Source organism: Thamnophis sirtalis, unplaced genomic scaffold, assembly GCF_051295495.1.
Source record: "Thamnophis sirtalis isolate CommonGarterSnake01/CBP01778 unplaced genomic scaffold, rThaSir2_p1.2 scaffold_1, whole genome shotgun sequence".
NCBI classification, from domain to species: Eukaryota; Metazoa; Chordata; class Lepidosauria; order Squamata; family Natricidae; genus Thamnophis; species Thamnophis sirtalis.
In genome coordinates, this window is record NW_028261381.1 from 145,016,593 (window position 1) to 145,030,609 (window position 14,017).

The 14,017-nt window shown below is 33.1% G+C and overlaps 1 protein-coding gene across 3 annotated transcripts in view; it reads right to left on the minus strand.

Annotated features, from left to right (window-relative positions):
- PPP1R13B (protein phosphatase 1 regulatory subunit 13B) overlaps positions 1–14,017 on the minus strand; it is a 61,100-nt gene that overhangs the window by 8,229 nt on the left and 38,854 nt on the right. For 2 of the 3 annotated variants that reach the window (XM_087726976.1, XM_087726970.1), the window contains exons 5-10: positions 11,598–11,699; positions 10,017–10,191; positions 8,452–8,648; positions 6,248–6,412; positions 5,171–5,351; positions 218–381 (exon numbers count right to left, since the gene is read on the minus strand). In XM_087726976.1, the coding sequence (XP_087583102.1) occupies positions 218–381; positions 5,171–5,351; positions 6,248–6,412; positions 8,452–8,648; positions 10,017–10,191; positions 11,598–11,699 (984 nt within the window). The remainder of the gene's footprint in view (positions 1–217; positions 382–5,170; positions 5,352–6,247; positions 6,413–8,451; positions 8,649–10,016; positions 10,192–11,597; positions 11,700–14,017) is intronic. The other variant, XM_014072918.2, reaches the window with a different exon arrangement.

Consider the following 14,017-nt stretch of genomic DNA (forward strand, 5'->3'; position numbering starts at 1 on the left):
TATTTCACACTGAAAACTAGATAATTGAAATATAAATCTAATGACAAGATGCACAACATTTTGCCAAGGAGCTCCATAGCATAACATTTTAACAAATGAGTTGTATACCGATTCTGTACCAGACTGTAAAAGCAATGGAATTTTCAATATTATGTGAAGCAAGAGGAAGGAAGGAAGAAAGGGAGGGAAAGAAGGAGGGAAGTAATAAAAAACATACCAGTTTATCAGTGCTTCCTAAACCTGAAGATGACAAAGGTTGACTGGATATAGTTCCTTGTTTTAAACTTGCATCCATGTTTGATTCTTTCCAGTCTGTATTAGAGAGTTGTGGTGGCTTTACCACAGCAGTTTGTTTAAGTGCAGGCCATGTTCCATCATTAGCTTCAAAAAAGGAAAATGTTTCATTAAAGATATAGTTGGGGAGTCAATCAAATAGATCTAGAAAAAAATATTTACATAAGGAAATAAAAGTGGTAATAGAGAAGCCAAGAAACAGATGTACTTTTAATTCTAAAGGTTCATTATGCACTGTTCTGTTCCATATCATGGTCAAATTACAAGCGGCTATAAACATATATCAAAATAATTACTTATTATTTAAAATGGATACATTCAGATGTCTCAGCTTCTTTAGCACAATAATAGTGGATAGAAAAAGTAATGCTATAGATCAGTGTTTCTCAACCTTGGCAACTTGACGCCCTGTGGACTTCAACTCCTAGAATCCTCCAGCTAGCTGTAGTAGTTAATGCATTTATAATCAATGATTTTGCGGAATGAATTGCACAATTTTGCTTATTTAAAATTTAAATAAGACCCATGACATTAATTCCATAGCTAGAAATCATTTAAAGCAGAATTATCAAAATATTTAATGGAATTAAAAAGTCTAAGCATATTTAGTTAACTAAGAATTTCTGCTTTAAATTTCTACCTGTTTTTAGTTTGATAGGCTAAAAGCAGGTCTTCCTAATTTTTTCAATCATAATTTTGTACTGAGAAAAAACGAAAAAAAAACATTGTTTATGGAATCTAAAATGAATTTAGCAAAATAGTAATTGCAATATTTTTTTAAGGAGAATTTCCCAAAAACGTAATTATATGCAGTATATATGTACAATCAATTTCATTGTATTTAAGTACAATGACAATAAAGATTATACTTATAGTACAATACTCATGTAGTAATAGCAAGTCATGATATAGCCATATATAAAAGACTCTCCTTTTTAATTTTAAATATTTAGGAGAGGATTTCAACACTTATAGCATATGATAGAATTGTTGTAAGCCAGGGGTGCCAAACTTGCGTCATCACGGTGTCATCACATGACGTATTGGGACTTTCCCCTCTTTGCTAAACTAGGCAGGGGCATGGCCAGCACTTGACACATCTGGACCATGAGCCGCCAGTTTGACACCCCCGTTTTAGACTATCTGCTCCAAACAAACCTTTAAAATCCCTTAATTTACTATTATTATTAAGTAATGTTAATTAACTTGAATTTAAGTTGATTCATAAAAATTTTCTGGTTCATTGTTACAAAATTATAATCTTGAGTTGGTCCTTTGTCAGCCTTAGGACATTACATGTCATGGGATCTGGTAAATTGAGGAACTGTCTGTCTCCCATAATATCTGCCCAGAAGATTTAATCCTGTAGGATTGTTCTGGATTCCTTCATTTATTTGGACCCCCAGAAGCACATCATCTGTTTATTAGAAGAGCTATGAAGGCCTGACTTTTGAGGAAGGAAAATGAGACCTCTTGTTTCATTCAATCTGTCTGTCATTGCCATGTTTAACTTCTATCTTTATCTTTTACCAGTTTTACTCTCATTACTTTGATAGTTTTGAATGCCCAAATCTGCAGCATACAAGTTTAATAACTTATTATATTAATAAGAAGAAAAACACTGATTGTGCAAAGAAGCAGAAGAAACAGTAGATCCTATACTCAGCTTATGTAAGACCATGCACACGTGCGTGCGCACGCACACAGAGCGAGTAAAGGGTATGTCTGGGGAAAACATTTTATTCTAAAAACAAACTCCCATATTCACTGGTTGTCACAAATTTATTTCATACTGCTGTACATGAATTCCAGGAAAAGATTCTGCTGAAGATGAAACTTAGAATATACCATTTTGTGTCTTAATTTAACTTATTTAAAACTGGAATAAATCACACTTTTTAGTTAATAAATGAGAATATAGTTAGAATACCACAGAGAAATTCTTCACCGTTAAAATATGTATTTTTTTATAGTTTGATAATCTGACAATAACTATATTTGTCTTCCATACACATACATGAGCATGATTTTCAATCTGTGTGATTAAATGTTCATTTTGTGATCTTCTACTCCATCAGCCAATATGTATATATTATAAATTATTACTGAATAATCTTGTTTTAATTAAATCTCTTTAATTAATTAGAAAGATAAACCTTTCAAGAAGCTGAATAGAATGCAAAAAACAGGGAATAAAATAAAATTATAATAATATTAGCAAAAATAATATTAGCAATTTTAAATGTTATAGATTTATCTTCAAATTTAATGTGCTGCAAAATAATCAGTTGAGAATGAAATGACTTGATTTTTGATTGGAGTTAAAAATAATTGAAGAATATAGTTGGTTTAAATATATTATGGTTTATAAAACATACATTTCCAAAACTGATTAGTTTTGGATACAATATAGAGCTGAATTCAGGCCTGACATCAAGGTCTGATACTGTCCATGGCCATCTATAACCATCATCTAGGATAGTACAAATAATCAGAAAATCAACTTTCTCTACCCGCTCAACACCTCCCCCCCGCTGCCATTACCGCAACAACCACCTTGATTTCATGCCTGCTTGCCTAGTAAGAGGAAATGTGGGGTGGTTTTTTTATTATTATAGCTGAAGCAGCAGCCAAAATATGTTTTATATTTAAAGAACTTTTTTCATGTGTAAAAATCTAGTGTAGGATTATAAGGCATCTTGAAATCATTTTCTGTAAGCAAACAATCTATATGAATGTATATAATAAATAATTTAGACACATATCTAAAAAAAGGGACATCAAATCTGTCTTGGAAAGTTAATAGTCAATTTAATATCAGAATATATATTAAAATGTAGGATAGAGACATGGCAGAATTCTGGCTTGTGGACTCTGTGTTGTTTTTTTTTACTAAAATTCCAAGACCTATTAGCAAAACACAAGAGCAGAATACCTACTGCAAAAAACGACTGAAAGTTAAAAGATGAATTGAGTCAGTTATTTCTGCATTCCATAGAATATAGACCATAATATCCAATATACTCAAATACAAACTGTATACTGGTGTAGTTCCAGGTTTTAATTTAATTATATGAACAAATTCAAAGTAATAGTTGTGAGAATCGTTTTCTCACTTTCATATCAGGCAAGACATATGCACATAGTCACACAAAATAAACATAAGACAAAGCACTGCTAAAGTCTCTTCAGTTTGATGCTCTATTGGTGCCCAGTTACATGGTGACAGACGGACAATCTGAAAAAGTTAAACCTTGTTTATTATTAGAATAGAGGGCATCATCAAAAATTCCAATGGTTATAACTAGATTAAGAAGTTGAGAAAATATCCTAGAAGTCAGTGACAAAGCACTTTTGCCCTGTTTCCCAAAAACTCTAATTTTACTTGAAGAAAAGTGTATTTTTCTTTGCCCTTTGGTGGGTGATCTGCTTTCTGAAACCATCAAGGGAATTCATTTCTAAATGAATGTTTCTAAAATTCTTAAGATAAAGAATGAATGTATGAACTTTCTTTTATTCCTGATTTAATTATTTTTTTAAAAAAAATCTCCAAACTATTCTATTCTAGGGTTTACAAAAAGATTAGTTTAAAATGTTTCTAAAATTACATCATTTGTTTTGCTTAAACACAGCAGAGAATATAAGTAAAGGTAGGATGAACAATGAATGTCTGTGGAGATTCTCAGTCATGGTTGTCTCAAATGTGCTTTTCAAAGGGCAACTGGACCTTTTTTTTTTCCTTGAGGAAGAACAAAACATTTTGTTTCTTGGATGAGAAATGAAACGTTTTGTTCTTCTTACTCAAAGAGTTGCCTTTTTGAGATGAACAACACATGCATTCATGTTTCTTTGGAAACAGATTATTCTCAGTATTTTGAAAGCGGCATCACAGTTAATGTTAACAAACTATTCTGTTTCTTCTAGATATATAAAGAGGGTATTAAGATTTGCTAATCATTAAAATGTCTGAATCATTCTCTTTTCTTTCCTCCTCCCAAAAACTCATGTACACATTTATCTAAAATACACAGGTGGATATGACAACATCTCTAAACATTCTTTTCTGTTTAACTTGTATCTGTATATAAGACATACCCATATTAAAATTGGAATTTCTTAATTTGTCAATAATCTACAAATTCATAACGCAAGATTTTAGAAAAGATAAGATGCTGAGTGAATATTGTGTACACCAGATTGAAGAGAGGGAGATAACAAGACAATTCATTATAATGTTTAAATTAGAAAGCTTCTATAGACCTGGAGTTTGTCCACCATACCCATAGCTTGTAACTATGGGAAATAACTAGTTATGATCACAAATAAAAAGAAGAGAAGGAATACCGGTAAGTTATGGGTAAAATTTTAAAAAAGAGTGACATAAAAAAACACACACAAAAAAAAACCCCAACCCCATCCCAGAAATTACAGGAACAAAAATGTGACATTAGATGTATTCTGAATGAACCTGATTTATGTACTTAGTATATAATCTTTTCAGAAATTGCTCTCAATTTAATTTACTAGAGAAAAAAGGCTAACTTTCCAAAAGAAGCATATATGTAATTACACGACTGAACAGCAATCTTACTGTTTTTGAAAAAAATATTCAAGTTATGTTTTAATTCTATGTTTCTTGCAATTAATTCATAGCAGCATTGTATAATGCTGCATATCTAGAAGATCCATAAAGGTACCAAACAGAAATATGAGACAGAGATATTTATCCCAAGATTATTAAAATCAAAGAAAGTTGCAAGTGCCATTTTGTTTTATTTCACTATTTTATCCCAAGAGATAGAGGGCCATTCCAAAGAAATACTCCTTTATCATCTTCCTCCATGCAGAACAAGTAGCAACAATAAGAGCTACTTACCAGATTTGGACCGTCCATGAGTTGTGCTAGCAGTAATTGTGAGGGACTGTGGTTTTACTGGGTCAAGGGGTACAGCATAGTTGTTGGAGCTAGGAACCTGAATGTATGGCCCAACTGCTGCAACTCTGCCTGAAGCATTCAATGAGGACTGTGGTGAGGAACTTCCATTTATCCGATTTAACTAAAAAAATAACAAACCCAAAGTTGTGTTAATATGCATTTTAAACAATAAATAAAAGCTAGAATTGTTTCATTGAAGTGCAAAAGTAATTAGTGCCATCTACTCCATTTCCTTCATTTCAATCTTATTGAACGTTTTAAGAGATAGCACATTTTTAAAAATGATTTTATGATGAACTCAGGCATACACACATTTATAATGTATATTTCTTAATAATAATGCCTTCAATGCTGGAAACCTTAAATCACTCAATGTCTATTTCAATATAGAAAGAAGGATCAGACATTATCTCATATATAATCTATTTTCTTCCAGTTGCAAGCTTGAAAAAACTGTAGCCTCTTATATGTTACAAAAGTACATCTGATAGATTTTTCTTGTGATTGGCCACAACTGCTGAAGGTTCTGCAAATTGTGGTTCAGCAAGTTATAGTCAGAGGTTTCCTGCTCACATTATACTGGTTTAAGCAAGAAGTATGTGGCTAGAAATATTAACAGATAGCTGATAGGAAAATCAGCTTTGGCAAGATAAGTGGTAAGTACATTTATTAAAAAAGTAAATACAATTTCTATTTTACTGTTCTGATTATAAGAGCATTCTATGCAAGAATTAGTATTTTTCAGATTACAGAGCATTCTCCCTAAGTTGTCATGTGTTTCATATGTTTCAATCTTTTATGCGATATTGAAAATAAACACCAGATTTTGCCAGCGTATGTAACACATTTTTAATCACACATGTATCTGTGGTGTGAATATTTTAAAAAGTTATACATTTCTCACTAACTTAAAAAGAGTATTTCCAGATATTAGAATGCTACAGCTGCATAAAAATGGACATTCACTGGGCTTTACAAAACTCACTGAAATGTGGCCCTTTTAATAGTTTATCTTACAGGGATGTTTTCTTTTTGACGTGCCTCAACTTTTTTCTTGTACAGGCGCTCACGTAGCTCATTGATTCGTTTGTCCATCATAGCCACTTCCATGTTACGTTTGTTCAAAAGTTCTTTCTGTTGCTGAAGTTTAGTGTTCTGTTCTTGATTAAGCCTGTTGCGAATCTAATTTTTTTAAAAAAATTATAATTATTATTCAAAGTTGATTCAAATTTACTCACAGATATTTAATGTGAAAAGAATTAAGATCCAGCAGACAAGATCTAAACATGCATGCTATGAAATTTATTTCATTAAAAAAAATATGAAACGACAATAGTTCATGTGTATCTCAGAAATTTCTGAAACTCAATAGTTTGGTAAGAGACTGTTGTTTACACCCAAACCTAAATCTTATTTTTCAGGAGCTGAGAGAAAAGTAAGGGAATTTCATCCACTTAAAGGGTATCTATGCAGGGAGATAGAATCCCATCAGAGTTTCAGGTCTAGTTCACTTCAGAGCAACTTTTGCAGAGCTAGAAATCTATATGTCTGTTGTGTAAAGACCAAAAATAATCTATATGCGATCATGTGAGGTTTTAAGCTAGTCAGACAAAGTCAGAATACTATCTAAATTGTGTGAGCTAATATCAGAAGTTCATTCTAGATTTCCTAGTATTCTACTGCTTAGCTCATTTCAGATGTGAGCAGAAAAGTGCTGGTGTATAATTTCCCTCCTCATTCTCTGTTTATTTTTGAATATACTGAGGAGCAGAAATGCATGTTGTAACAGGATTTAAAGTAATTTTAGACCAGTCTCGTTTTCCCTTAATTTGAAGACCTATGGTTTCTCCAGAAAAGCAATTTGTACCAAGCATACATTGCACATTTTCACATTTATCCTTCAATCTCACTTATGATTTTAGATCAAAACCCATAGTTGGCCTTTACGTGATGTGCTGGGCAACACTGAAAAATAAGTGGAGCTAACTAATAGGTTGCCCTAATATCTTGGCCCTGACACTTGGAGAAAAAGCCTAGTTTTAACAACCTTTTTTGGAAAGCCAATACAAATATGATCATCCAAGTCTCAGGAAGAGGCAATGCCCAATCAACAGGGCAGGCACTGTGACATAGAAGGACACCTCCTCATTTCCACAGGATAATAGTTTCATAGAAAGGACTTGAATATGCCCCTCCTATTGCATCTGGTGGAATGGGAGAAACTATCAGAGATACAGGTAGTCCTTGGGTTATGCCACTCATTCAGGAACCATTCAAAGTTACGTCAGTGCTGAATGAGAGGATCTTAAGACCATTTCTCAAAATTGTAGTCATTGCAGTGTTTCTATGGTCATGTGATTGCGATTCGGATGCTTGACAACTAGCTTGCAATTTCAACAGTTGCAGTATCCCATGGTCACGATTGTCATTTGTGACCTTCCAAATTGGTTTCTCACAAGCAAAGTCAATGGGGAAGCTGGTGGGAGGCTGTAAATCATTCCCAGCATTTTATCTCATGACCTGCACTCTGTAGAGCCCACTCAGTTGCCCACCTGTAGCTCTCACCCACCAACTTCTTTACCTGGAACTTCTGCCTCTCTCCATGTTGCAGCTACATGATGTCCTTGCTTAATTACCCATGTGGTCCTAAGGGTACAATGGCAATTAGGACTGCCATTAAACTTTATGATGAAATGATTTAGTGATGGAAATCATGGTTCCAATTGCTGTCACAACTCAAAGATTACCTGTAGGAGTTGACCAATAAATATCTATGGCTGAACTGTTAGTGAAACATAGCTGATGCATCCTGTTCAGCTTTGATAGATTCTCTATTTTTGTTTTATTTTGTTGTAGATAAATGATTGATTTTTAAAAGACCAAAGTTCAGTTCAGTTCAGTTGAGTTTATTTATAGGCCGCCCTTTTCCCTGAGGGGACTCAGGGCGGCTAACAACTTGTATGGGAGGGGGAAACATACAATAACATAAAAACACAATGTATAATTAAAACCAAGCAACATTCATACAACATTCGGGTGGGGGCGGACTATGGTCTTACCCCCAGGCCTGGCGGGATAGCCAGATCTTGAGGGCTGTGCGGAAGGTCTGAAGGGTGGTGAGGGTACGAATCTCCACGGGGAGATCGTTCCAGAGGGTCGGAGTTCTCTAAAGGAACTAGAGAAAAGACTTCTGCTAATAAATAAATATCTTAATTATTTACCTGTAGCTCTTGATATAATTTTTTTAATTCTATAGCTGCAGGTCCTGTCATCTGTCCATTATAAGATTGGAATCCATTCAATTTCCCTTTTCTTAGATCTTCTAATTGTTGAGTAAGCTGGTCCACTTTTAACACTGCAGCTTGTAATTCTTGTTGCTTTTCCTGGAACATGGCACTGATATGTTCAATTTCAGTAGCTACAATTAAAATGAAAAATGGGAAATATCAATGAGTATCACATGCAACACTTTAGAATTATATCTTTGCAATCCTTGCATTGTATGCTTAGTACCCTCTGAGCTTAGTTGTTTTCTTGCAGATGTTTCATTGCCCAATGACTAGCACTGATGATATTATTAATGTGGGTAATAAAACATCTGCAAGAAAACAACCAAGCCCAGAGAGCACCAAGGACGACTGATTTCAACCCAGAACTATAAATATCATCCTTTATTGGTTTGCTTTATATCTCTATGAGCAAAATAAGAATGAGAAATGTAGAAATGCTGATCTGACAGAAGTTCATTATAATATTCTCTTGCTGTAAGTTTTCTGATCCCTAAATAAATAGTCCAATTTATTTCTGTTCCCTACACTCAGAATATACAAGCAATAAGGGACAAACATGGGAAGCTGAGAATACTGACATGAAAACTTAAGCCCTAAATTGTACAATCCAGCTGCATATCCAAAGCATGGGTGCCACAATCATCCTATAAATTCCACAACCATTATGCCACAACCAGCCTATAACTTCCATAAACAAAGAAGCCTGCATTTGTACTTATGGACTTAAAAAAAATTGGCGTATGCATTTATAAATATTGTATGTTCGAAAGAAATAATATTAAGAGGTTCTCTAAAAACAGTAAAAATTGAAAATATTAATACTGAATAACTCTTCTGATTCGAATATGATTAATTGTGTGCTTTCCTTTTTGAATAAGTATAGTATGTAAATCTATAATGTCTCAGAATTATATTTATTTATGTAAACCTTTTGTATAGCTACCCATCTTAAAATCAAACTATGCCCTCTCCCACTAAGACCTCACCCTATCTCAGCGCCTGGAGGAAGAGCCAGGTCTTGGATACACTCTGGAAGATAAAAAGGATGGGAACCTATTGAATCTCCAAGATGGTGAACTATATGTAAAGTAGACCATTATGGCTCACATAATAAGCCACTTAAAAAAATCTAACTGAAATATATGAATTTCTTACATTGCTCAGATAATTCATACCAAGTTTAACACACGAACTTCATTCTTTATCAAGTGTGTGCTCACAAACATGCTGAAAAATAATGTAAACTTGGCTATATTCCGATACAGCAGTTGTTCTCTTTGTCATGAGAAATGGAGGGGGTGGAAAATAAAAGTGTAATAGCAGAAATGGCTCCCAACTAACTCCATGTTCAAAATGTTTCAGATGATTGCTTTTCCATATCTGAAGTACCACAGTAGTTTGGAAGGCATGTTACTGCATGACTATCTCTAAATCAAATAATGGATCAAAAACGTCAAGTAACAAGTATTACAGAAATGGGGAGAAATCGCTCATACACAAATTGCCATTCATAATTTTGCTGTAGTCCACCTGCCCCCTCATGGCACGGATTTTTTTCAGCTTAGTTTCTTGGGTCTCTACTCGTTCTTTAAGTTTCTGAAGCTTCTCACTCTCAGACACAGACTGTTGTTGACGGCGTTCTTGTTGCTTGAGATAACGCAAACGTTGTTCCTATCAAAACAAGTACAACATGTAATCATTCTGTCTTATTTTTAGAAAAATATTACCAGTCAGTCTGTAAGTATTAAAAGCATGCTGAGACAGCTAGCCTTTAAATTAGTTAACAGCTTTCTTGCCTGACGATTTTTTTCCTTTTGAGTCTAGAAACAAATATTAACTCCCTGTCAAACATGTAAGAAGATCAAACCTTATATACACTTTAAGAATCCAAGCAAACTATTCATTCCAACATAGTTGCAAGTTTCCTGTAAAGCGTGTTTCCTGCTACTCGAACATGCTTCCTTCCACTAAAAAATTGGTCCCTACACTCCATTACACAACTTCCCAAAGGAAATAGTGACTATCAGGATTACAAACATATAAAGATAAAGAGATCCAAAGCAAGATATATATTAGAATCACAGCCTATGAACTGAACAAATGCAGGAAATGCTTCCTTTTTTCTCATAGCACTTTGTTATTACACAAAACAAAAACTAAAATTTATTTCTGCCCTCTAATATGGCACATATTTTAGTAACATATGCTAAAATACTTCAGTATTAAAATATATACAATATCAATTATATTTCAATTGGGTTTTGGACAAATTGCCTATATACCATGGACAATTTTTACATATCAATCATGTCCACTTATTTACTCCTTTTCTGAACTAAATATGCAATAACCTTTGCTCACTGGGGATTCATTACAGTCCCTTCATAATATAGGTTGTTCTGCACCAGAACTGAACATGCTATTCATGTCCAGTTGTACTCTAAGCATGTTTAAAACAGTATGCTATTGTTAATTATACATGTTTATTGTTTAATTAGTCTGAAATCAATTGGTGCAATTAAACTATTTACTTTGGAACCTTTGGAAACTCAGATTATCTCTATTTTTGACATTCATGACATTTACAGAGCACTCCATGCTTAATTTAAAAGCACCCATACTAAATATTCAGTTGAGCTCAAATAAACAGGAGAAACTGGTCTAGCCAAAAGAAAAAGAAAAAGGAAGAACCAGAGGCGTTATTCTCAGAGATGAAATAAAGTCTGGCCAGGTTAATCCATACTACCTCCAAATAACTATTGATGAAGCAAAACAAAACAAAACACCTAGCTATGAAATGTGTGTTGTGTTTCAATTGCTGCCTTATAAAAAATCCTAGCCATTTTTGCTACATTGGTACAGTATCACCAATTATGCTACCTTCACTAAGAATCCTATTCACTTTTAATTCTAGAGTATAATGTGAGGTCAGTTGCATATGTACACTTGAAGCAGCATTTTAAGCAAGAAAAAACAATAGTGAATTGCATCAATTCTTGATTACATCATTTTTCATACAGTCAGATTAAAAAATATATCTTCTAAAGTATATTTTCAAAATCTGATGGAAGTTTTACCTTGGCAACCAACATCTGCTGCTGATTTTCAATTTGCTGTTGCTGCCTGGCAGCCATATCCTGAAGTTCTGACAGTGTGAGTTCAACACGTGGATTTCCAACCTATGAAGGAAAAAGATCAATTGTAAAAAAGGAAGAGCATTCAATGGAGATATACTAAAACAATTCCAGTTTCACAAGTGGAAAAAAATAAAAAGCTAGCAATAATTTATTTACTCAATCTCAAGACAAAACACAGCTCCAAAATGACATATACATTACATATGAAATATGTTTGAAAATTTAGCTTCCTGAAACTAAATATATCTTTTACGTGCCTGACACATCAAAGTTTCTTAATTTTTAAAAAAATGTTTAGCAAAAAGTAGACAATGAATTATAAAAAATACACACAATCCAGTAATATAACTAACAAAATCATAGAACAATCATAAATATAAAACAAATCCCAAAATAAAAAAACCAGTAATAAGTATTTAAATTATTCACATACTAAGAATATATTACATTGGATGCTGTACAGAAGTCATTGGTTTACCGAAAACCTATTAAAGCTCTCCTGTGTGTTTGTAACTTTCAATTAGCCCAACTGTGCGGCATAGCACAAACATTTTTGAACTGAGATAACTCAAATCTGATAACCTAAAATGTATGCAAAATCTGAGATCTATATTCATACACACTGAAATTTCTAAGATCTCCACATCATTTGTATTTGCAAAGTTGTAGCCACTGCAGCAGAACCATGGCTGGCCACAATCATGTGACTGTGATTGCCAATGCTCCCTGCAAGCTTCCCGCAAGCAATGTCAATAGGGAAGCCAACAGAAAGTTGGAAGTCACTCCCACTGCTTTTTTGCCCACATATTTTGTCATTTTGTTTCATGTTAATGTAATAAAATATTTCTGAAAGGATGACCCAATGGTTCATGGGCTGTCTGGTACCTTATAATAATGCATTATTATTAAACAGAAAAATAACAAAAATGATATTATTACTCTATGGTTGTAAAACATGAAATCTGTACTAAACAAAACATATTGCTTCATTTCTTGATTAGTGGAAAATATACTTCTTAAAAGAAATAAATTACACATTTACTAAATAAAGATTTCTGTTTTTACAACTTCATATGAACTATACTAAATAAACACACACACACACACACATACAAGAAGGATGAGGGAAATAAAAATACTAGCCAGTAAAAAGAAAGTTACTTTCTGTCCAGATCTATTAAGCCATGCCTTGGACTCCTTCAATAAGGTTTTTTTTTTTTTTTTACATAGATGTCCTAAGAATAAGTTTAAGTTGTGACTAGGATATAGTTCCAATTGCAATTTGTTCTCATATAAAAATCAGTAAGACATTAAAGAAAATTTGATTTAGCATTTTCCCCAAAATATTACAGTTAAGTGCATACATTTCATAATACCAAAGGACTAAATAACTAAAGTATCTCCAAAATATAGCATTTTACCTTCTATCCATAACAGCAAATTATGACATTAACCTTCTAAACACAAATATACTTTCAACACATTTAAGACAATTTTTTACCATTAATGATTATTCTGCAGTGGAATATGAACAAAACAGAAATAACAACAACAAAGGTTTAAACCTGTAGCATTATGCTTGGCTGTTTCCCCTTTCTCCACATGAGAAAAAGATGGTTGTAGAAGAATAGGAAAGATGCTCAGCTTTAGAGCTGCAAATTTTGAAGATCAAAACCAGTATGTTTGGCCCATCAAAATAGGGCAGTCAAGTCTTTGAAAATTAAATAACTTCATAATAAATTTGTCCTCAAATAATACCATTTTCCTGAAAAAGATTTAAGCTTTTAATTCTAATTCTTTTTAATTCAGTTACATTTCAGATAAAATGGATGAAAAATATCTGCAATTGTTCTCATCCAAATGAAGTCTTCTATTAGAAAACAAAGCTCAAAGAAAACAACAGTAAACATTTCTAATCCTGTTAAAGTCTAAGAGCCCAAGTAACTAAATATTGTACTCAAACTACTTATATAGTTGTTCTCTGAATGACATCATTTATTTTTCAAAACAAACTTGAGCCTATTACATGTAATACACAAAAACCACGTGGCACTCACTGACAGTATAATAATAATGCATTTCCAGTGTTCATAAAAAGCATTTTACATAGATAACTACTCCCACACACATTCCAAAAATTCATCCTGAGCTTCACTTTCTAACAAACCATTGGCTTCTTTCTATTAACTGTGCCAAATAAATTGAAGACTGGAATCTTGAAGATAGTGTTTTTATATCTGTTTAAAATCTGTTATATAGATGTGAAAAATAATCCATCTATGGAACAGCTGATTTTGTTTGTTGATATTGAAACTAAAATGTGTATAAATTTGATGTTTCAGTCCATGTCCAGAATACAA